The sequence below is a fragment of the Polyodon spathula genome, chromosome 6, assembly GCF_017654505.1.
Source record: "Polyodon spathula isolate WHYD16114869_AA chromosome 6, ASM1765450v1, whole genome shotgun sequence".
Lineage (NCBI taxonomy): Eukaryota > Metazoa > Chordata > Actinopteri > Acipenseriformes > Polyodontidae > Polyodon > Polyodon spathula.
The window spans coordinates 10,005,268-10,031,953 of NC_054539.1; the positions used below are offsets into that span (position 1 = coordinate 10,005,268).

At 36.1% G+C, this 26,686-nt stretch overlaps 1 protein-coding gene across 14 annotated transcripts in view; it reads right to left on the reverse strand.

The window, feature by feature from the left end:
- Positions 1–26,686, reverse strand: part of LOC121316827 (regulating synaptic membrane exocytosis protein 1-like) — a 127,817-nt gene that overhangs the window by 71,833 nt on the left and 29,298 nt on the right. For 13 of the 14 annotated variants that reach the window (XM_041252058.1, XM_041252063.1, XM_041252055.1 and 10 more), the window contains 3 exons: positions 21,936–22,149; positions 13,267–13,278; positions 1,549–1,847 (listed from right to left, as the gene is read on the reverse strand). In XM_041252058.1, coding sequence (XP_041107992.1) covers positions 1,549–1,847; positions 13,267–13,278; positions 21,936–22,149 — 525 coding nt within the window. The remainder of the gene's footprint in view (positions 1–1,548; positions 1,848–13,266; positions 13,279–21,935; positions 22,150–26,686) is intronic. The other variant, XM_041252056.1, reaches the window with a different exon arrangement.

A 26,686-nucleotide genomic window follows, 5' to 3' on the forward strand; every position in this document is an offset into this window, starting at 1 on the left:
TGTAATATCAATTTGGAATGAAAAGCTTTGTGCATATAGTCCTACAGGATTACCAGCCACCATGGCGATATAGTGAATTTGTTGTGTATTGGTACATACCATAATGTTGTCAAAATAAAACAATAATACTTTTAAGTCAAGAAAATTCAAGATCATAAGTAAATATTGGACATCCATTCAGTGTTTTCTTTTTAAAATGTTTGCTTGACCTCCTTACTTCATCCCAGCTTATAGATGACTTCTAATAACATGCACAGGTTTTTTGTACAAGTCTGCGACACATCTTTAGCGACTCTTCTCCATAGATCAGTTCCCACTGCTCACTGCTTTTACCAGCCTCTTCCAGTTGATGTAGCAATGTTCATTTGGACTGCCATGGGCTTTTTCCACCAGAAAATCAACAAATCTACTCTATATGAAGTGATAATTGCTCACTGTAATTTTAAAGCTATTGTACAAAGATATATTTGCCCCAGAATCTCTGGATAATGTTATACAGTATAACATTGCCCTTGCTTAACAAGTTCATCTAGTACTGACAACAATGCCATTGAAAGCAAACAGGAGAGGGTTTGGTCCTGAGTTAAAACATATCTCCATAAAAACATTTTCGAAATATTAACGTATACATGCTAACATGTAATATAAGCAATACAGTTGTGTAGGAGTTTAAAAGGTATAGCACATTTATCATTTACTGCTGTTGGTTTCTGGCCTTTGAGAACAGGATTAGTACATCTGAGGGAAGAGTGATTCAATGTGTTTATTAAAGTCTTGGTTGAAATGAGTTGCATTGTCCATTCAGGATTTTACATGTTCACAATACAAAATAATCATAAAGACTGTTGCAGCTTATGAACTCCAAAAGAACAAATATTAATTAGATATAGCACAACATACAATATTGCAAAAAGGAATGCAGCTTTACAATTTCATAATGTTGTAACAATTGCAAAGCACCCAAACAGGATGAATCAAATATATTAACACCCACTGCTCAAACAGGCTGTAAAACTGAGGCATCCTCTGCTTTGTTAGAGTTAACAGTTAGCATTAGTCATAACAGTCACCATGGATACTGGGCCTGAAAGAGGAACTGTGAGGCCTCGAGACAAAACTGAATGTGCCTGATAGAATAGAATAGCAAAATGACGCACCACCTTTAACTGTCAAAGAGATATGGAGTTTCTTATTTGTCACTACACAGGTAATGGGTGTGGCTTAAAGAAGGACATAATGTTTCTGATTTTCCCTTGCAGGCACAGAGTTTAAAGGGCAGCACCCCCTTTCTAGTGATATTGGGACACTTTGTAAAAAAGCATGCACACACAAAGGGCTCTGTAAATATTTAGAATAAATAAATAACTGGAAACAGTTTGATGTGCAGTTTTACAGAGGCTGCTGAAAGGATATTTTCTGTGTTTAGCTAGAATTTAACTTTTTATAGAATCTGATTACTTACGGACTTGCCCACAAGTTCTACCCACTATGTTTGTCCCATACTTCCACTGCACAGCCCAGAAGCAAGTCTGGGTGCGAGTCCCTTACCTGTCCCTTGGGGGTTCACTTCTTGACCTGGACGATAGCATGTCTGGCCCCTCGCCCCTGTCAGTGAGTGCAATCTGTGGCTGAGCCTCCTGGGATCCTGCCACAGTGCTCAGGGGGGTTTGCGATCTTGATCGTTCCTGAAGCCGGACCTTCTTTTCTCTAGGTGCATCACCACAAGTCGCTGTATCGCTCAAAGCCCCATCCTGACTGGATGGCTGCGGACCTCTTCCAAAAAACCATTCTCCTGATTTTGTTAGAATTTCTTGTTGCTTACGACATAAATTGCATACCCACATTACCTATTTCAAAAACAAGAAAACAGATTAAATGCCCTCTACGCGTGATAACAACAGAGCACATGTACGGTAATGAATAAATACATAAAAAAATGATAAAATATAAGAAATAATAACTAAACATAACAGAACTGTAAATAATTGAGGTTTCTGATCAATTCCAAGGGCCCAATTTAGTACTGCACATTTTGTTTTTTTTTATAGTGGAGTTAATGTAAATAGTATATTTTACAGGTAGCAGAGTAGATTTCACACAGGTAAGGTCACCTGTAGATGCTGGACATGCTACACGATGGTTCTCAGGGACTTGTAGTACAGAGCATGAACACTGTGGTATAACGATTTTAAAGCTGGCCCAATTGGACAGGTGTGTAGGGTGGAGTATTGTTAGGCTGCAAAGCTCCTTTCTCTATGACAAGATCTATGGAGGCAAGTATCCCAGTACAATATGAAGTAATGAAGATCCTGAGTTCCATCAGTAACTCATCCAGGCCAGTGACTCTAGACAACAATTAAGGTTTTTGCTTCTATGCTGGTAATAACTTTGGGTTAAAATTGGTGGGACAACTAGAAAGGGAAATTCTGACAAGAATCCGCCCAGAGAGATGTGGCTTTGAGCCAGCTAGACTAGCAGCATAAGGCACTAAGTAATATTATTTTTCAATGTGATTTATATTTCTAGTGTTTTTTTTTCATTTCTGTAATATAATTCGGTTCATTAAGTAGGAGGCTGGGAGTTTTAAAAAATATCCTGTTCTTCTAACTTCCCTTACAAATTGCTTTTGATAAAATAAGAACATTTATATTTAACAGAACAAAGGGGAAAAAAGTGACTGTATACTGGATATAGTTCTCTGTTAATCATAGTAGTCTATCTTTGTTATGTTAAGTTACTTTCTGTCTGGTCTACAGACCATATTGTATTCAACAATAAATACATTCAAAAATATTTTATTTAGCTTTTTTAAAAGGAAAAAAAAAATATGTAAAAATTCTCCAGGCAAAACTGTTATAAGATATTAGCAAGTATTTTTTTTTTTCATATTATTACCATAACTATATAACCTTACCATAAGTATTATTAACAGTTTTGACTGTGTACCAGAGACCATTACAGATAATGATCTCATTAATTGCTAGAAATTTATGCCCAGTTAAAATACGGCATGATCAATCATAATTCTTAGCTTTAACAAACCGGGCCGGTATGGTTATAGTTTTTGGTGTACTTAAGGGACAATAATGCATTATATTATATACCAGCTATTCTGACTATAGTTTTATTTTTATATAAATAATTGTTACAAATAAATACCAATGCAAACCCAGATAAGTGCAAAACTGCTCAAATTGAAAAAAAAAAAGATACTGAAATACTAAAAAATTCCAACTGAATAAATACAGTATATTTAGGACTTCTTATTTAAATGAGAATAAAATAAATAATTCAAGCAGCCTTTTCTCCTGAATGTTCCTATACATTTTGTCCAAAAAAAATCACACAATTTTATAATGTATTTGTTTAAGAAGTGACAATATCTATATTGTTTACAATCAAATCAATTCCCATATCATTTCCACATTCCAAAAAGAATAGAACAGGAAATTGATCAGTTTTTGCAACAATACTGATTACACATGAGGAAAGGCCTTATTAAAAATGTCAAATCTCAAGTCTCCAATCGGTGACAGGCCACAAATAAGCCTTACCACATCTCCACACTGATTCACTACTAAATCATAGGCCAAAAAACTGTATTATATGACATTTGATAGGAACCCATGAAACTACAGCCATTTTTAAGTGGAAAATCAAAGAAATTGGATTTAATGAAATGGTCAGCATCTCTGTTCCTGTTGTTTAAATGGATGTTTTCTTATCAAAGCGTATGTCTTTTGCACAAACTCAATATACCACTTTATGGCAGTATTACCATATAGAATATAACAGTAAGTACTAATTATTTATAATACTTACAGGGTAGTCATCTCTAATGATTAAGTAGCTCCTTGCAGAACAAGTTTTGTTTGCTTGTTAGTTTTTTTTTTTTTTTTCAGAAGTATAAAAGCAGTTAAATCTAGTTATTACAGTTAAGTTTAAAAGTGTAAAACGCTTCAAGCAATCATGACAAAATGTCACAATGCAACTTGTATTTTAAATGACTTCTGTGCTGTGTCTCTGCATGACCAACATTCTGACAGCGCACAAGCAGTATTCCCTGATTGAATATACTGGGACTGAGTCCAAACTAATCTAAACTAAAGCGGGCCTGAGTAATGATTCAGTTTAACAATCCACAGATGTCAGGCAACCAACTAAACACAATGATGAGGGATTACTAGGGTCTAATGTGACGACTTCAACATTGTTTAATACACCAGGAAAATGCAGGATAATGGATGCCAACATTTTCCAAAACAAGCACCTATCATTATTAATAACTGAAATATCCTTCTGGAATCCATTTCTTTTGCATGTCATAAATCAACATCATATAGAAAAAAAGGTCCTTGCCATAAAAGGTGCCCCATTTAACTGACTGTTAAACAGAACATAAACTCTGACTCTAAGAGGTTTTGTTTACAGATCTCAATTGCTCTCTAAAATGTACTTTCTCAAATTGAAGTGGTGTGGCCTGACACAAATTAGATTTCATACCTACAGCCAGGGCTGGATTAACCTATACGCAAATTACACTATAACGTAGGGACCCCAGCAGAATTAGGGCACCCACGAGGTCATTGCTTGTTTGTGACATTTTACAAAACTGCATTTTGGCGGACGGGCCCTCACACACAGCAAAAGAGGAGCACAGAAGCTTTCTTTTGGTTAATTTTGTTATTTTATGACGGCTATGGATGTCTTTCTCAATTACAGCATATCTGGTCTCTGAGTCTCTCACGCAAACAGCTTCCTGCTAGTAATACCAAATGCCCCACACCCTCTACCTCCTGGGAGAGATCTGTCCCTGGCCCTACTACGTCAGAGACATCAGTCTGCAGGATAAAATGAAAGAATCAGGCTCAATTTACGTATTTATTTTGGTTTAAAGGCCAATTTGAAAACCTGTCCTGTCTCAAATGTGCACAGTATGCCTCTTTACAGTATAGAAACTTTCCTTTTTCATTTGGAAGTTGGAATTTTAGAAAAAAAGGTGGGTAAAGGTAAACGTGTACAATGCGGGAGGCTGAAGGAAATTCGAATGCAGATGTCTGCAGCCGGCAAGAACGGTTTAAGTCCATAGTGTTTGTTTTGCTCGCTACAAAAGAAAACCCAAAAAGAAGTAAAGGACAGAAAAGTGATTCCCTTTTTTTGTTAAACTACATTGTTTTGTTTTGTTTAATGCAATGCTATCACTGGTCCGTAGAAGGAATCTATAAACAGGTTTGGAATAAAATACAAAAATCTGCTGCTACTGTATATTGTAGCGATCCCGGCTCCCGCATAACACAGGGCGAGGCAACCCACACACACGTGGAGGGCGGGCGTGAACCTCTCGCACTTAAGCATAGCGCCGTTACCGCTGTACAAAAGAGCTGGCTCCTTTGCAAGGAGCATATATCGGGCTTATGTCTTTCTATGTGATTACGTCACCTACCAGCCCCGCTGCTGCCTTCCCCCGTGCAAGCTACAATATATTAGCTGCTGGACTTTCTTGTTAACTAACAAAACCACTGACCCATTAACCCCAGTGGATGTTATATTATGCACTTGCTAATGCTTTTGTGCCTGGGACTGAAGCTTTTTTTTGTCTGTGATCCATATTGCTATCTATGTTTGAATGTAAATTAAAATGATCATTAACAAGTGAGATTTAATTATTATCACTTGCATGTGATTTATGTCGTATGGTATAAAGCAAAAAAGACATATGCAGTTTAACAAGCCTATGATCAGAAAAGAAAAAAGCCTAAATAAAGTGTTCAGATAAGTTATCTAATTCAATTCGAAGACACTTCCTCATTATTGATTGGTACTGAAAAAAGGCGTAAATTGAAAATAAAATAAAGGCTAGGAAATACCATCTTGCAATTAACAGGTTCCTATGATGTTGTGTACAGTGTACTCACCTATTTCAAACTGTGCATAATTTGTATCAAATTAGCTTTATGCTGGGCTTGTTTGTATCCGAATATCTCATAGGGCGCTCAAAGCAACCTACAAACACATGAGTGAGTCTCAATGGGGCCGACTGACAGCCCTGTAGTGTATGAACTGTCCTTAAGAATGCAGAAAATATAAACCATGTTCACAGCGCTGTATTGTGCATAAGCGTAGACCTATAAAAACAATATAGGATATGTAATAACCACAGACAGATGGACTCACTGATGATGTTTCTGACAATCAGAAGAATATATATTTTTTATATATGTTTCCCTCCATAGTGAATTATAAGTTATTAAGTGCAACGTCAATCACATTGAATATAAAAGCTTTTTTTTTTTTTTTTTTTTATTATTATTATTATTATTTTTTTATTAAATGCAATTCTGAAGTCTGCAAAACATAAAAGTGTCTAATTTTGGTTTGAAATTGGAAAATGAATGGTTACCCTGAACAGGCATGATGGAAAATACTGTACAGTGACTCCAACTGTATTTGTCACCTTCTTTTTTTATTTTTTGTGCAAATTCCATGGCCGAAACATGTATTTTAGAAAACTAAAACCTGTGCTCAGTTCTTCTCGGTGCTGTGAAAGAGCGGGCTGGAAATGTCCTCTCCAACAACTACCCCACTCTTCTCCCCCGCTCCGTACACAATTGGCTCACTCCACTCTGCTCACACTCTGTCCCCAATATGCCATTAACACCATTCACTGCAATATGCATAGGGCCCCTGGGTAAGCATAGGGTCCCTACGTCCTTTAATCCAGCCCTACCTACACCATATCAGATCTGTATGAAACCAGACTCATTTCTCAGTTTACTGAGTCAAAATAAAAGCTGCACCACAGAAAAACAAAAAGAAACAATTGTATAAATGTATTTAAACTGAAGATATATGACACTCCTCTGAATCAAAACCAATACAATTCAGTGTAACATTTATGATTTATACACTACATATACAACATTGCAAAGTTCTGGAAAACAACCACATTTAAAAAATAAATAAAAAAGAAGAGACAGTCAAATGAATAGGAGTCAAGTCCAGATTTAAAAATATGTTGGGGTTGGACTAGATATTTGTGAAAATTGTGCTTGAGAGTTTCAGAACAGGCACAATGAATTTGAACAAAAACGTGGTGATTATAAGAAAACTAGTGTATTTTCACCTCAATTGTATAAAAAGGAAAAAATAACAGAATCAGATCCAGGGTCATTTAGTCTATATCAAGATGCCAGTGTAGGCCAAATGTATCTTTTTTTACCATGGATCCCAGATATGGAAAGTTTAAGTCTATCTTTCTGCTTCTGTCTGTTACATTGAGTGGGCTGCCATGTATCAGCACCATGGGAGATATCTGACATAATTTAGATTAGGTAACCGTAGTTAAGTCTGCATCCAGAATTTACCTTCAATCGTCAGGTCTCGGAATACTGGATTCGGTTTTAGGCACAGCCTGGAGCCTGTATCCAATCAGGGCAGCACTAAGGAGACCTCTACAGAATGACCTGAGCTGGAATTCTAATAACAGCTTATCGTCTCTTTGAACTCTGTATCCTGAGCTTCTCATACTGGATTAGAAACGAGGGCTGAGCTGTCAGACTAAGCAAACAGCGAAAGCACAGACCAGGATTTCTGATCCAACAGATCTTTTTATTCTTTTTTTTTTTTTTTTTTTTTCTTTTTTTAAAAGAGTTTATTTTTATTTGGAATGTATATAAGACGCATAAATCAAAAGAATTAGGTGTGGTTTTTTTTTAAGTCATTTCTCATTAGAAACACATTACACTGTGTAACAAATTTTTTTTTTTTTTTTGTTCCTGGGTAGTAAGTGTTATTTCCTAATTGCTTATGCCTCAAAAGTATAGAACATGGCTATTATTCCCCACAAACTTTGCTTTTGTGACCAGGACAGTGATATTTCAAAATATCACTATTTCCAGTGGGAAAATGGGCAAATGTGTGTCTTTTCGTTCACATAAAATCAGAAAAAAACAACATATGAATCCAAATTAACATGTATTTATACTAAAGTAATACAAAGATGACTACAAAAGATTTAGAAGTGAGTAGTTTTTCGAGATTTACAATTATACGGTATTTACAGTATAATTGTAAATCTCGAAAAACTACTCACTTCTAAATCTTTTGTAGTATTTACAGTATAATTGTAAATCTCGAAAAAGTACTCACTTCTAAATTTTCCCATTTTCCCATTGGAAATAGTGATATTTTGAAATATCACTGTCCTGGTCACAAAAGCAAAGTTTGTGAGGAATAATAGCCATTTTCTATACTTTTGAGGCATAAGTAATTAGGAAATAACACTTACTACCCAGGAACAAAATTTGTGTTACATAGTGTTATCTAATAAAATATAAAGTTATACAATAAACTACTCTTCAATGTATATCTTTATAGCTTCCACATGCTTCAGTTATCGCAATGGGTTGTACAGTACAGTTGACTGTATTAACATAAAATTCATTTTGTTAATGTAAACAATTGAGGTACTTGGTCAACTCAGCTTATTGTCGCAGATATTACAATGGTTTGATTGTATTCATAGTCTCTATTTGTAGTCTCACAATATCCCATGAGCCAGGGGCTTGCCTAATCAATGTAATCTTAAAATAAATCTCTTAAAATAAAGCATTTACAGAACATGTTCTTATTGCCCACATTGCAACTTATGATGTACCGCCATTGAAAAACTGTACCCTTGCATATAATGATTTAGTATTTTAAATGGTTGGCAAGCTATACATACTGCTGTCCCATTTGCAAGACTGTAAGTCTGAGAACAGTCAGGTAATTAGTATGAGTTGACTGGTGCACAGTAGGTACAGTACTCTATTGCACTGCTGTATGTGGAAAAGCGAGAATTATGTTCCTAGGATATCCTGCTTTATTCAACAATTTCAATAAACTGATTTTGATAAAAGTGACGTTCAATTTTCCTTGCCTCCAGAATTTCTTAATTTGTAGGCAGGTATTATCAGATAACTATTTAGAAAATAGTTGTCTCTTTTTACAACACATCATTTCATATTTATTAGTTTTATGTTTGTGGCTGCAATTGAATACATTACAGTTTAACATACATACTAATAGATAGTCACCTCATTTTTTTTCAACGATAATTCACTGATTTATAAATCCTGGAGAAGGATTACAGGCTATCATAAAATATAGTCCAGCTTGTATATCAACCCCAGTAAGAATGGTGTTGTTTTTAGGGTATTTATAATACATTTTCTTAAAATATTTTACACTTCAAATGCAAACTACCAGAACAATATTATTAATAATGTATTCTGGGTACTACTGATGGTACCCAATTTAACCTGTTATTTTTGTATTTATTTATTTATATGTATATGCATATTTATTTTATATATTAAAGTGACATGGTCTTGAAATCTAAATGCTATATTAATGTTGTATTTTAAACATACGTTGGCAGTGTGTGTAACAGTTAAGTTTATTACAGTAAATTACGGTGGGCTACTGTTTTCATTTTTCTGCTGGCTGGTGGAGAAAATGTGTTTAACAGCTTTGAATTGGGGCAAAACGTTAAGATATGTACAGTGCTGTCAGTCAGAATACAATAAGATTCTTCTGCTGCTGGGGGCTTAAGAGGGGACCCCAAGACCTTTGCTTTTTTCTGCCTCCCCATTTTTTTTTGACCACCAATGATGAAGTAAGGAACCAAGTATTTACTTACAATCCAGCAACAGCCTGCAATGCATTTTTTTTTTTTTAAGTTTGTGTTGGTGTTTGTTTAACAGTTAGGATTTCTGAATCAAACATCTTTATGATTCAAATTGATTTAGCAACAGCGTATGTAAACAGTACCATCATTTAAATCATTACAAGAAAAGGATACCTCCACCACAAACAGTGTGTCCAAGTCTCTTAAGTGTATTATTGTCTTTAAGATAGCGTAACATTACAGATGTTGTCCTCATTTTGTTTTTAATCCACTGAATACTGTTAATTTAGGATTTAACAAGAAAAGCGTAGTGTGTAGTGTGCTAATGTCCTGGGCAGTCGTTGTGTACTGACTTCATAAACACTAGATGGCACCATCATGCCATTACGGTCTATGCTTGCCCTTAAATCTTGCATTATATTTCCTTACCACAGTTGCATTAGTACCATATAGTACACTGAGTGCAATGAGTGAATAGAAAGCAAATCTACAGTAGGTTATTATTCAAACTGTGTAGCAGGATGGAATCCTTTGTTTTAGATCACGTTATAACCTTTTTTTTTGTTTGTTTATTCCTGATTCACTTGGTGAAAAAGCCTTTTATTGGTGTAGGGCTTTGCCACTGTTTGTTCCTGTGTTGTATTATAGTGGTTTTCTATATGTACCAAGCACTGCGCTGTCTTTGGTACAGAAAAGCTTCAGAAGTCCACATTTGTGAGCATAGACTATATAGGTTTTAAACTAAACAAAGTCCAGACAGGTACAGCATCAGCCCACTGTGAGGTACATGCCAATTTCCCACCTCTTGTTTCAGCTGCTTAGCTAAGCTCTAATAGTTTTATCCACACACCATTGTAAGGGCATGACCTGATGTGTTCTTTTTTTTTTCCTGTTTTAAGAAAACAGCATTCACACAAACAGTTAAAAACAGTGCAACATGCAGTTAACTTAATAGGCAGGTTTGTAGTGTTACTGCCAACTTGATGCTCCACTTGTAAGACAATTATTGATCCTTTAGTGTTTCCGACTCTAAATGTTTACTCTGGTAAAGCAAGGAAGAAGCTTTTTAGAGTGTGGTGAAGCATAGCCAAATGTGGGAGGAATATGTAAAAGCATACTAAAAAAAAAAAAAAAAAATAAACACTTTTTTGTAACTTTTTCTTTTTTTAAATTTCTGCCACAATGCAATTATGCAATTTCCTGTGTTACAGTCCCTACCAGAGATGGTATTCACAAAGGTGACTTAAGAACAAAAAAAAAAAAAGTCAATTTTGCAGATGTTATGTTATGACCGAGTCTTAAGTCTGATTCACAGAGTGATTTTCTGGGGGTCTTAACTTAGACCGTGTTTCTATCCTCACATGACATATCTTCACGATCTCTTGCTTGTGAGAAAGCTGCTCGCTGTCTGAGGGAAAATTGTCAGTTTGGCTCCTCACTGGGATTATAAGAAATATAATCATATCAGAAAATGTACTTATATATATATATATAATATATATATATATATATATATATATATATATATATATATATATATATATATATACACACACACACACACACACACAATAATGTTAAACTTACATATTGTAAAATAGGATTTAATATTTTCTATTAATAACACATTGTTATAATGATATTTTATGATTATAAATAAAGTGATATGCTGCGTAGAAGCACAGTTATGTGTGTCATTCAATTTATGGTACTGTTTATTTTTATTGAATACAATGCTTTCGCTCTGCGCTAGCTTACAGCATCATATTTGTAAGTGTGGCAAGGCAGAAGTAAAAAATCTGTACATAATTAAAGGTGCCAGGGGAAAGCCCTGCTTATAAATAAATGTATTGTGGTGTATTGGGCTTTAAATGATTTTTTGGGGGGGTTTAAGAACGGGTGATTTAATGTATTGTTTTGTGTGTATTTAAAATTAAAATTAAAATTGTGTGTTGTTTTGGTAGGATTTGAATGTATTATTTATTTTAAAACTATTTTATTTATTTTTTTGGCAGCATGGATGGGGTTAAACAACACCCACTAAAGTCGGGTGGAATGTGACCATCTCTGGACTGATTCATTTGTTAATTCGGAGATGGTCACATGTATAAAACCCCACAGCTTTGTCTGATCGTAGCAGGTGTACAGAGAGCAGGTACGCGACAGCGAGAAAAGTGAAAGAGAAAATTAAAAAGATAACAATTGCTATGCCTGCCGGATACACCAGCGTGGTACTTGTTTATTTTGTGTCAGTGTTCGTGATTTTGTTTGGTTTGTTTTATTTTTGCTCTGTGACCAGTGTTTTTGTTAACCGTTTTAACTATAACTGTTTTAACCGTTTTTATAGTTAACAATTTCTACTGTTTTGTTTCAAAGAAAATGCTCTAAAATGGACAGTTTCATTTATTTAAATACGTTTCAGTGACTAAAAATAGTAATGTACCTTTTTTTTTTTTTTTTTTTTTTTTTTTTTAAACCTGCAACAAAGGTGGAATTGCATTGCTTCTGTTGGTTTAGAGTCTGTATTTAAAAGATTTATTAGCATTTCAATTAGCCGTCTCCCAAAACGGCATCAACTTGTCTTGGTAAAAACTTCCAAAGGGTTTTCCCTGTCTACAAAAACACGCGGGAGGCAATTTTCCACATGTGCTTGATCTTCAATAAATCATGCAGTATTATCTGTCAATAATGTTGGTTAAAAATAGCTGGGGTCAATAGCAAATTAGGACTTTAGCTTCCTCCAGGGGGTAGTCTTAAAGTTAAGACCATACTTATGGCCAAAATTCTATTTAGACATGAACAAGACTTAAGTCCAAATTGACGACTTATGACCAGTCTTAGACTTAAGCCAGCTTTGTGAATACGGCCCTTGAGCCTTACACTCACATTCCATGCTGCACTTAGGAAACAGCGTAGGGTCAGGTTGGGTTCTAGTACCTCACACAGCAAGTGAAGAGGGAACTTCCGTCAAATGTGTGGCATTTTCCCCAGGACAAGTTGGATTTTTACCTCAGTTAATACAAAAATTAAGTCAAAACAAACAAACAAAAAAATGTATTTCTGGGAGCTGTGCTATGCTAACGAGATATAACCGATATTTTAATAGAAAAGAGAAATAGAAGTTAAAGCCAAATATGACACATTTTACTCAATCAGAGATAGTCAGTGAACCAGTGTGGTGTTTTCAGCCTCCCCTTCACTTCTGTTAGCCTGCTTATGAACATCACGTGAAGAGGACCTTCTAGAAAAGTATCATTGCAAAGAGTGATCATGCTTTTTGAAAAGGGAATTAAATGACTGCCACTTAAAGAGGCTGAAAGGTGTTGCCGGTGAGAATATTAATGTGAATCATGCAGGATCTTTTAATTGCATCTTACCATTTCAGACAATGAGTGAAACACAACAAACACAAAATTAAAAAAAATTAAAAAATGCACTTCAGTTAGAATTCTATTTAGACAAACATAAATGTAAATTCATAATCAAAGTACATTAAGAAATATTTAAAAACCTGATGAACTAAATCATAAACCATGGAGGCACATATATTCAGCATGATTGTTAGCATTATTAAGATTCTAATAAAAGATTCTAACCACTTTGTCCTCCTTATGCAGTGCAGCCCAGGAAGCAGAGCAAAAAAGAGAAAAAACAAAACAAGAAGAGGAGATAAAAAGGAAGGCAGGTGTTAATTCACTCATCAAAACATACAACAGGGCTTGTGCCAGTTTTCCAGCCAGCATTTCCAGCAAGTTATTTTGAATAGATTCAAATAATCAACCACATGCAAGCATCAGTAACCTCTCCATACACTCGCTTGGTTCCATGCAATGCTTTCGACACGTGAATGCACTTACAATCCAAACCCTACCGTTTCACATTGTTGTTTTAACAGGAGGAATAACCAAGGTTTTCCATTGTATAACCCCTTACCACACTAATAGCAACTTGCAAATCATCTTTCAGGAGATTCCAGAATAGTTTTTTCACTTAGACCCATGCAAGCTTTATTTACCTGCCAATATAATGTAGATTCAGGCATTGCCTCTTTTAAAAGTTGAACACTTTTTATTTTTAAACTCTATTTCTGCAGTTTTCCCATGGTTATACTATGCATTTACTATAATGCACCATAGTTTGCCATGTTTTTTAATTTGCTTTATCAGATCTCTCAGGGCTTTACAATGTTATCCATGGTAAGCTTTTACTATGGTAAGCTTCTATAAAGGGTGATACGACTCTACCTGATCCTAATATCTACTGTATGGTGATTAAATCTACAGTACAGTGTTGTGGCAGGATAACAGAAGACCTTAGATTCAAAGTGAAAATAAAGTCTAAAGAACTATCAACAGAAAAATGACAAGGGACTTTATAGATACAGTAACATATCAGAGGTAAGAAATAAGCCTTGGTTATTAGCCCTTCACGTGTTGCTATAGCTGTTTAAATATAGTATTACATGTCCCCACATGTTGCTATAGCTGTTTAAATACAGCGTTACATGTCCCCACATGTGGCTATAGCTGTTTAAATACAGCGTTACAAGTCCCCACGTGTTGCTATAGCTGTTTAAATAACGTGCCTGAAATTTGAATCGCTCTTCCTGCAGCTATGTGGGACAGATCTCAAACCCCAGTGCAAAACTTTGGAACAGACTTTAAAGTTGTTAACAATGAAAAAAAAAACAATGAAAAGAAAAATTACAGGTACGTTATTTAAACAGCTGTAGCAACACGTGGGGACGTGCAACGCTATATTTTTCGGAACTTCACTTACTCATTAAGTTTCCTTAACATAGTCCTGAGTGTTTTCATGAATACACTGACTTTCAAAGCTTGCCCCGGTGCCCAATACATAACTGTTCATCTCATCAACCCATTCTACTACATTACATTGAAAAGCAATTGCAGAAGCACAGTTCACTTCACGTTATTGCTTTATTTAAGGATCTAAGCTTAAAATGTCCCTAAAGAAGACTCCCTTTTACTGAAACACAAGAATACAAGAGCCTTAACAGGGAAATATTTATGAGATTCGGGGCGCTCGGGTGAATTACCATTTTTATTAAGTCATGGACACTTAACAAGGTGAAAACTGCTCAACAGAAGTTCAGTCTTACTGTAAAAACCAGTTCCCCACTGCTCAAACCACAAACCTCCTCCTCCTCCAGCTTCTTCTTCTTCTTCTTCTTCTTCTTCTTCTTCTTCTTCTTCTTCTTCTTCTTCGTCACAACAGTTTCTATAAGTATGCAGCCTGCCACTAGAGTTAACCCTGACCCTATCCCAAACCCTAACAGAAATTACTGAATAATTATCATGCAAATAACTTAGCCAGTAATACCAAGTAAAAGACATCATGTCTACCTGTTAATGTGTGTATTTATATTATACAGGATGAAAAAAAACACATTTCAAATAAAATACATTAAAACGACAGCCAGAAATAGGGCCTGTGTTAGTAATGCTAACCTAGATAAAACACTGACGGCACGTCCTGCTGGTTGGCTGCCCGGGAAGGGGTGCAATTAGGCACCAAAATGGAAATAGTTCTGTACTGGAGTCTGGTAATGACGAATAGAGCATGTTTTTTTAAGCTTAGCTCTAGATACAGATTTGTGTTTGAAACCAGGGATTTTCAATAGAGATAAAACTAGCTATGCTTCTGTGCTATAATACTGTGACGTGCACAGAAACCGGGGTCGCTATGCCAATTAGTTGCATAACGCATAGGAATATGGATAACCTGTGACTGAGACAAAGGGGGTAATTAAATGTTTGAAGTGGGGGGGGGGGGGGGGGGCTGTAATAAATGTGGGGAGAGACCAGGGAGGTGTATGCTTGCGTAAATATGGGGGTACACTGGATGGCAGTGGTTTGGTCACCATGAGAGGGGGGCCGCTCCTCTGTTGTGACCCTCTCTGCTTTTACAGTGTTCAAGCAGATACACTTTGGGCTCTGCAATAATAAACTGCCTGAGCATCGTACAGCATGTCAGTCAATCAGTCAGTCAGTCTGTCTCCTTTCTCTGCTGTCAATCACATCAGTGTGATCACTTCCGGGGGGGCGGGGGGGGCCTTGTAAGGGTTATCCATATACCCTTGTCTCGTCACAATACTATTGCTCGGATTTCTGCCAATACTATTGTGATACAGTATGATGATTTCCTAAAACTTAAAATACAATGAATTTCCCATACAGTGGATATAAATCAATGTGTTTTTTCCCATTTAGTTTGTTTTGCATAACTCTTGTTTATTAAATGTTTTACTAAATGTGATTAACACCCACAAAACTTTGGCAGGAAATTAAACAGGTTGCCCATATACACAGGCAGATCCTGTGGAAATTACCATTTTTACATTCTTCATCTTCTGATATGGGCATCAGTATTTTAGTGTACACGATACTAAAACGTGGTACTAAGAAGGTTACAGAGGTGTACTGCAGATATGGCACTGTATATACCAAGGGTGGCCAAACTTCCTCTACGAGCCGCATACCAAAATTTCCATATAGCTGAGTGTTATTTCTTTATATAAAGTAGAAATTTTAAAAAAAAGAATAAGGCTACCCCCAATGACAAATTTGGATGTGGGCAGTTTGGTAGGCGCAAGTAAAAAAAATAAAAAAATAAATAAAAATTCCACACATTCTAATCTTATTATTACACTGTAAGGTACCTATCAGAATAACAGTTAACTCTTGTATTTGTAGTTGCTTGTTTTTGTAGAATAGTCAGATATGTCGGTTATTAATTGCTTGTGTAAAAAAAAAACTAAAACAAATACCAAAGCAGCAAACAGACTGTACATTGTACAATGAACTGTCAGACTGTACAATGAACTGTGTCAGACTGTACAATGAACTGTGTCAGACTGTACAATGAACTGTGTCAGACTGTACATTGTACAATGAACTGTGTCAGACTGTACAATGAACTGTGTCAGACTGTACAATGAACTGTCAGACTGTACAATGAACTGTGTCAGACTGTACAATGAACTGTGTCAGACTGTACAATGAACTGTGTCAGACTGTACATTGTATAATGAACTGTGTCAGACTGTACATTGTACAATGAACTGTGTCAGACTGTATCAGGTATACAAATAAACTGGAAGTTGAGCAGGAACAGACTCAAATGATGAGATGTTTTGTTTCAGGTATGGGGGCTGTCAGCTTGCTGGCTGTAGATTTGTTATTATTTTGTGTCCAATGCACCTCCCAGGACTTCTCGAGCCCCACAGCTTGGCAGCGCTCACTGCTGGGAGCAGCGGAACTGAAGCAGCTTGGTGAGCAGCAGGGGCTGGCTTAACCAACGCAGGAGAGCTCAAGATCCAGTTTTGCTCTCCTGGAGGAGGTTGCTTTCCTGACAACAAAAAAGATGACCTCTAAAGCACTAGAACCTCTGAACTGGATACTCTCTGCATTCAGATAACAAGTCTACAGGAGCTTCAGTGCAGAGGGCCAATAAGGGATTACTGCGGGATGTTGGATATTTCAGATATTTTCATATTTGTTAGAATGGTGCTAGAAGTAAGGTTCTCAGGGATACCTTTGTAGGTCTGTGAGAGACTGGATTGCCTTATCTGTCCCTAAGAAGTTTCAGACACATTTTGGAAGTCTACATTTCTGCTGTATGTCCTTTGATACCCCACAGATATCAGGACTGCTCAGTCTCTGACAACCTTTCGCCGCCTCCTCAAGACACACCTGTTCAGACAACATCTGTAAACCTCACGACTATACTAGACTACATGGCATCCAGCTGCACCAGTACTTGCATCAGCTTGTACTTGCACTGAACTGCTCCATACCTTGCCGTATTCTAACTGCTCTTAATTATGTTGTATTTGATTGTACTCTTCTAGGTATCTGTACTCATGTTTTTTGCTCTTATTTGAAATCATTCTCATCCATTCATTGTACTTCCTACGTTCTAATACTGGACTTTACTCATATAAGCACATAGTTTTAATGTAAGTTAACTGCTCTCAGTGGAACCCACTCTTACATGGAATTATTTACTGGATTCTCTATTTTTGCTCTTATTTGAATTTTATCTTTTGCTACTGATTTTATTGTACTTTACAACTGCTCTTATCTGTAATGTGATATTCTGAAATGTGATACTTTACACTGATATTTTATAACAATTGTAAATGAATAAGGGTGTCTCCTAAAAAATAAATAAATAAATAAATAAATAAATAATAAAACTGGGCATGTAATTTAAAGATATACCATCTACATTTCCTTCTATAATGTGTACCATTATCTAGTGGTGTTTATGCTTAGGCGAGTAACAATCTAGAACAGTAGAGTGGAATTATAGAATACTTTGGGGTGTAATAGAACCCATGCAGATCACGGCACATTTAAACTGTGGTATGTAACACTGCACTTTGTCGACATGCCATGTTCCATAGTTTTTCTACTTTTAGTACTGCGATTTTAAACTTTTTAATTTACTCAGTATTCATAATACTGTGTGTGTGTGTGTGTGTGTGTGTGTGTTTAATGAAATAAAGTTCACTCTGACATTCCAGATTCTCTGAAGTGATTTACCCTTTTCAATAATGGCTACTTCAAGGCTTTGTTGCCCGCTGACTTCCTCTGCATAGGCTGGTTACAGAGAAATACTAATTAAAGCAACAGGTAGTTCAATAGCAGTGGTCACCAAGGGGAATCATTAAATATTGATCTCTATGTGGGGGGTCACTTTTGAGGTTGAATCCTGCATACTTTAACTTAAAATGACTACAGTAATTGTGATCATGATCTAACTAATTAAAGTCACCCGTCTTCCAATAAATTATTATTATAATATCTTTATTTTTATATAGCGCCTTTCATAGTGGAGCACCATCAAAAAGCATTTTACAAAGCTAGGCTGTGAACTGTGCATTATATGCAGAGTCACGTACAATAGGACATTGATTTAACATATCATCTGCAGGATGGAACACAAGGAGGTGAAGTGACTTGCTTAGGGCCACACAGTGAATCAGTCAGTAGCAGAGGTGGGATTTGGGATTTGAACCAGTGTTTTACAGTGTTAGTCTACGCAGTGGTGGAGCAAGAACTACATATAAAAATATAAGATGGTGGATAATAAGATTGCCCAAGTATAATAAGATTGATGATAAAACTTTTAACCTTAAAAACAAACTCTTCTACTCATATATGAACAAAACACAGTCAATACCAAAAACAAACAACCATTGGGCTGCAGATCCCATTCTTAGTAATAATACAATGTAGTTTTCCCGCCCACACACCCCCAAAAAATGTTAATAAAATGTAAAATATACTTAAGTAAAATTAATTGTTAAAAATAAACTTGTTTTAATTTTTTTTTAAATTGTTAAAAATAAACACTGTTAGTTCTACAATTTGTTGTCTGTTATGTCACCATGTATTATAACAAATAATTTTACACCAAAACTGTACATAAAAGACTGTAATTCTACTTCTGGTGACATCTCCTTAAATATTGTTTCCTGATATTATTATTATTATTATTATTATTATTATTATTATTATTATGGCTAAGAATAGCTAACAAACATCCAAAATGTTTTTCCATATTAGGAACATGCTATAGACCGCCACATTCATAAGGGGAGCATTATAATGTGTTAAGAGATAAAAATAGACAAAATGTGTTGTAGTCATTCAACTTTGCCCAAATATGGGAAAAACCTTACAGTACTGAAGGCATATCATATTATTAGTATTTACAATGTATTATTTGTAGTCGTTCTTACATTATGCAGTAGGCATTTTAAATATTGAGACCAACAGACGTATTGGTAGGGTCATCTTACATTATGCAGTAGGCATTTTAAATATTGAGACCAACAGACCCATTGGTCTGCTTGCACTAGAGATGTCATCGTATACCATTTTTAAACAGGGTGTTTTAGAATTTTGTAATATTTTCATTTTACTTTTTTCTATTAATCCTCAGTGTATTCTTAAATCACGCTTACCAACGTAATGAGGACCCTCCCCATGTAAAGCACTAATCATGTTTGTATAGGCACACAGCCATTCTGTTATCAGCAACAAAAATATTGCACAATAGATGTAATGTGACAATATCATTTTCCACACCAGATATCCCAGGAAAGTCCCCCTGGTGTTTAGCAACCACTTCTTTCAAAATATCCTTTATTAACCTCCTGCAGTCCTCACCAGCTGCCAGTGCCATGACCTTACCAGTGCCATGACCTTTCCAGTGCCATGACCTTTCCCTGGGTAAGTTCACAAGTTCCCTCATTACAGCCACATGCTGCTCTAGCACACATCCTCGACAGGGGGCTCCCCACACCCTAGCCCAATCATTCTTTCAATGATATATTTTAGAAGAGAACACTAGACCCTTAGGTCATAGCCTTTTCTTTAAGTCTCCTGTGAATAGTTTTCTAACTGCCCCTTTTATACCACAGTGGTTTGGGGGTGTGAAGACAGGTCTTGTGGCTTGTACTCAGTTCCTAGTGGATATGTGGTCACCACTGCATACAGCATATCAGAGAAGCCCTGTATTAGATGGGTGAAGAGACTGAACTATCCTCTCTCTCCCTTCAGTGTTCATAAATGTTGGCAGCGTGGAGAAGTGCCTATGACTATTAACGGTTAGAACTGTGCAGAAAGTTAGGGAGAAAATTGACGTGTAACTGTAATAAGCTGAAACTAGTTTCTAATTCAGCGAGGATGTGGCAGCTGTATCTATCAACATGCTATCTGAAATATATTTTGCACAATCAAAATGTTTTAAAAATGGCATTCATTTTAAGGTTGGGATGGCTAATCACTCAAACAGGGGCGTTTATGCAGCATATCCGGTAAATAGCTGAATATTGGGTAGTTTTATTGGTCAATTAATATAAAACTGGACTCTGTACAGTATACTAATGCATTTGCTTTAACGGGAGGTTATAAGATATGACTCATCAGTCCCCATCTTTCAAACTGTTTAGAGTTCCACATAATACTTATGAAGCATTAGAGTGCCAGTAACTGCACTGTACCCCATGTGATAATGGATCACAAATATAGCCCAATGTTCTGTCTTGATCATTGCGTTTCTAGATGCACTATGTGTAGATCCCCCTCAGGATATTCCAGCCTACTCCCACTATATCCTAATTTTTCCAGAAGCTATGCATCTCCACTGCTACTGACTGTCACATCCAGCCTGCCTGAATCATCCAGACCTGACATTAATTGCATCGTTTATGTCACACACTTTTTTCCAGCCGTAGCAAAGCACTTAAAGAGCATACTGTAGTAAATTTTGTACTGTCAAATTGCATCAGTTCTGGTCGGATTTGTTCTGTCCTATGTAAATGAAATAAATTTCACGGTAAAAATGGGCAAGAGTTTAAAAGTAAAAAGTAGGGTTTACCAAAACATCTTGATTTTGCATCTTGGTGTGTTAAGCTCAGTGTCTAAGCGATCGTCCGCACTTAGGGCAATGTTATCAATCTATACACCAGGGTTTAAGATAAATTAACCAGACTGTTCATGAAGTGGTGTGTTTATGATCACTATGTGCCCCCAAATATATAATCATATTTCTTACAATGTGCCTATTTGCTATTTGTGAATATAAATATGTTGAAAAATAAAACTTGTTTTGAAATATGCGGTGCATATAATGGATTTGCGATGCAGTATGTAACAATGAAAAAACATGATATGGTCACTAACATTTCATAAAATAACTCATAGAATGTAGTCACATGAATGGCATCATTTTATTTAACAAACTTCATGTATTACCTATATTTTCCAAATGCTTTTGATTAATCTTTTTATAAAATACACTGTGTATGTGTATATATATACACACACACACACACACACACACACACACACACACACAGTATTATATATATATATATATATATATATATATATATATATATATATATATATATATATATATATATATATATATATAGTATTTTAAACAGTAAAAGGCACTGGATATTAAAGCAAAAGTTATGCCTATAGTTAAGTGTGAAGGAATTGTATGGCGACCATAAAGGCACACCCTAATTTACTAGAAACACCAACCAATAACTACTGAAAACGAGTTTCAAGGAAAATACGATTTTGTCTTTTTAGTCTCAACAAAAAAAAAAAAAAACACAGAAGAAAAAAATAAAGAAAAAAGCCATCCAGCAAAAGCAAATCAAAGCAGAGAGCCTAACACAGCTGTGACTCTGCACAGTGACACGAGTCATACTCACGCTGTTGGAACGGAGAGAGACACGGCCTCCGCAGCGGGCACAGAATCTCGTCTGGCAGTAGGAACACAAATGGCCGCAGCCGTCAGCAAACTTTGTTTTACGACAGATTCCACAGGTCGGGGCGTCGTCTTTGTGCTCTCCATGGCAACGGCAAGCATCTTCGCCAATCTTCTGAACTTGTTCCTTGTAGCTTTCAAATTGTTGATGCAATCTTCTAATAACAAGTGCAAAAGGTTTATTTGTTAGTGATCTGTTTTAGTTTAATCAAGGATAAAAAATATTTTAAAAAGGATGGCACTGGCAACATTTCAGGCCTTGTGTAAAAGGGCTGACTAGTGCATTCAATGCAAAGTGTACTGTGGAATTGTACTTTTTACTTTGGCATTCGTTTTAAATTGTACAATGTTAAAATACAGTGGTGTACATTATATCTAGGGCTTCTGTTTTTCTGTTTTTATTAATTTCATTTTTTGGTGCTTATTTTTAGCTATTTTGCGTGTTTTATGTAAATCGTTTCTTTATCAAGGTTTTCGCTTTTTATAATACTGTATCAAATTATTGTTTTTGGTTACTTTCCAAAACGTTTGGCTGTTTTTTTTCTGTCAAAATAGGTATAGTAACTCAAGTTGTACCTTCTTTGCTTTGTCTTTCCCAACAAAATTCTCATGGTCATGGGCACATTCTTCTGGGGGGTTTTGTGTGTAGGCATTTTACATTTCGCCACAATCTGCAATTCCGTTTTAAATCCTTCGTAGTTTAATGTATTCAGAACGAATCAATGATAGATACAAGTCAGGAAGGAGGGACATTGTCCAAGTGCATTGGAACAGGTAGTTTGTTTTTGTCAATGTGAATTGAGTAACCATTTCTATTGTTTTTCCTGTGTATTGTGGTGTTTATTAACTATACAGCGATTTACATTTGTTTTTGTATCACAGGCGCTTTATCGGTTTTTATACGTTAAAACCGAAAATCAGAAGCCCTAATTATATCATGTTAAATTATTAAAACAACACAAAAGTGACATGTTCATCATTTCAGTAAATTTTTTGTGAAAAATGTTGTTAAACCAGGAACTTTCATAACATTAGTTTGTGTGAGGTGATTATATAACTATACAGACAGCATGCATATTTAAATTATTTTAAATATAATTCACAAAATGCATCAAGAGCGTGCAAACTTTTATCTTTTTGTTGTGTTCTTGTGCTATTTGGTGAGTGGAATTGTATTCATATGGGACTGTGTTCTCCGTGAGCAGGTGACATGGTGTACAAAACTTGTAAACCCAAAGGATGTATGAAGCAGTATATTATAATGGAAACAGCAAATGCCATAGCAAGAGACTAAGCATACATTCCCTAAGCAACTGCTAATATATCAACTATAAACTGCCTTCGAATTAAATTGCTTAGTCTTTCAACAGCTTGCTATGGGCCCGATATATATCCAGCAGACAAAAAAGAAAGTTAAACTGCATTGTTTCTCTTTGATCATCCCATACGATTGCCCCAAAGCGAGAAAGACAACAGTATAAATGTATTCGTCTGGGAATAAGGCACAGTCTACCTTAAATGAATCACATTTTCATTTAAAAGTACGGCATTATTGAATAATACCAATGTGCACAGGGAGATACTACATGCAGTATAATTATCTTTATTCCCAGAGCATTGAAAATTACAGTGCAGACAAGACATAACAGCAAGTGTACATCTTAGAGGTGGGGAGTGGGGGGTGGAGGGGGACATTTAGTCCCTAGAGTTATATTATGAGGTCCACTGCTGTAGAGGGTTAAACTCTGTACAACGATTACATCAAGTCTCTAAAGTCTACAACATTTCATGGTATTCTGTTAACCCTTTGTTAACTCTCATTAACTGCTGCACTGGCTTCACAAACGGCTGCCTTCAAGTGAAGAACACAATAGGTGTAAGAAGCGTTTCAACATGGGGCACTATGTATTCATCAGAAGCTGTCATTGTGAGTTGAGTCATAGGCTGTCAGAAGCAGCCCTACACATCAGGATCCACTTGTGGTAAAGCAATCTGTGTGACAAAGCTGCTGTGGCTCAGTTCTGCAGTTTGAATGCAGTTTTAGCATTACCGCCAAATACCTTTTATGGAAGCATTACTGCAGTTGAAACACAGTGGCCTTAAGAGTGTAATAATATTTTTATCGTGCAGTTACAATGAATTATGAGTGTAGCTATAGTTCCACATGAGTGCATCTATGCTAGCAATATATTTAACACCTTAAAAGGTCTGGATCCAATGCATGGCTGTTGTCACTTTGCCTAATTTGTTCTTTGGCATTCAAAGAAAGAACTTTATTTTTGGCACGTCATCCCTAATTATCCATAAAGTTTGGTGAGTCACTGTTTCTCAGAATATGTATTGCACCCTTTCAGCCAGGATGCTATCGGACTTTACATATAGCAACCCTGAATGACAGCTGCTCTACAAGCAGTGATGTATAAATGTGTCAGTCTAGACTAGGGGGTGTGATCCTGTATATACAATCTGTGCAAAGCCTTGTTTTTTTACGCATTTTAATAATGCTGCATCATGTGCCTGAACTGATTCCACAGTAAGCAAATGTGATACAGTCATCAAGAGAACGTGTCAGGTTTGTGTGAAAGCCAACACATACAGCTGTAGCCACATGTTTTGAATCGCCCTACAGAATAACAAAATGTTGCTTCATAAACCTGCAGAATAATGTTACATTAACATACTGAATTACATACCAACTTTTCCATATACTTAACAAAAAATGTAAAAGAAAAAAATTTGAAAAATGTGACATTTCGAAATCTAACATGAAATACTGTACTACTATTATGGCTTCCGGTAGACTTTTGCAAAATCATTTTGTAGTTTCTTTGATTACATGATGCTAAATAAAAGATCTAAATTATGTTCATATATATATATATATATATATATATATATATATATATATATATATATATATATATATATATATATATATGTGTGTGTGTGTGTGTGTGTGTGTGTGTGTGTGTGTTTGACCATATTTAAATTATGTCTCAATCCTAAAATTCTAGGTGATGCAAAACTTTTGGTCCTAGCTGTGATATCCTGAGTTTATATAGGCTCCCTGTCTGTATTTATAAAACACCCAAGATCGTTTCATCCAGACGAAGCACAGACAGCCATTCATATATTGTACAGCAACATCACATGTCCAACACAAACCACGTAACTACAACCTTAACCATGCAGTTACATTGCTAAACATGCTATCTCAGATAAAACCTGCCTCACAATTAAACACGCTACAACCTATATGTCGTGGTTCAGCACATCAAGTTCTACAGCCACCGCAGTGCCACCTCTTTCATGACATCAGTCCTTTCTAAACCCGTACAGATAGAAGGAACAAAATACTTTAATATTCAGCGTGTTCCCTGGTACCCTGCAGCTCCTGCTTATGAATGCTGGTGTGTTAAGCATTCCCTCGGTAACCAGGCGCTGCTACTTGGTTGTTCTATATGTACGTAGGATATTCTGTTTGCATTTCAAATAAATCATCCATGAGAGTGACTGTGCTACATATCACAGGTGTTTTCATTATGCTTTGTCCCACTCCTCTTTGCCTGCCCTTACTCTCTCTGCTGAGCTGACATCAGACACAGACTACTGGCTTGGTTGGTCCGCATCTTCAGAATTGTACTAACTCCCAAAATCTGCCCGATTGGCTCTATTAATCAGTTTTAATTGGCTATGAATGATCCTGTTCAAATCGTACTGCCGTGATTTTTATGAGCCTCTCTTAGGTCTCAGCCTGTTTCTTGTTTAGCTGTTATTGTTAAGTGCCTTGAAATGCTGCAGTTAATGAGATGCACTTAAGCAGTGCCTGATTAAAATAATCTATGCTATGACATTATTAACTGATAAAATTGTGACAGGCCTCAAATCTCAGATACCACCTTCAGATAACTTTCAAGATGCTCCAAACTGTTACAAAATTGTTTGTTTTACATGTTTAACAAGGTTGCGCCCTCACAAGCCCTTGTTCAAAGTAACAGCTCACATTGAAACATTATGGTTTGGTGTGGCAGGCTGGCGAGTGGAAAGAGGCCCAGAGACAGACTGCAGTTCAAAAAAAATAACTTTTATTATAAATAAACACAAAAATGAAAGGGCACAAGGGCCAAAACAAAGCAATTTAAACACAAAGAAAGACAAAAAGCAAAACTTACAAAAATAACAATTTCCAGGCTGGGCAATGCCTTCACTGGATTCAAACTTTCCAAACAACCAAAGAAAAAAACCAACCTGCTTCCTCAGCTCCCTCTTCCCAAATGAGACGCTGAGGCCTCCTTTTATATCAGGTGGCTGGGCGCTGATTGATCGTTAATCAACCTAATCAACTAATCAACCCCAGCCACCTGAACATAATAAACCCAGGCAGGTAGGGGAAGTTAACCCCATCCCTGCCAATTTAAAGGGCAGAGCTTTGCTCTGCCACATTTGGTTTCCCTGAACTAAAATTGAGCTTACAGTATGATATTCATACCTTCTTAGTTGTTGGTAGTAGTAGGGTTATGGTTGTTTGGCTCACTTTTGCGAGACTATGTTGTCAGAAAGCTTCAAGGAGAGAGACAGCTTTAGTGGGCTGCTAAAACTACCTTAGGCAATATAAAATGGTAAGACAACAGAACAAACTGGGAGAGCATGTAATGCTAAACTATGGAATAATGTGGTGTTCAACCAAAAATCACA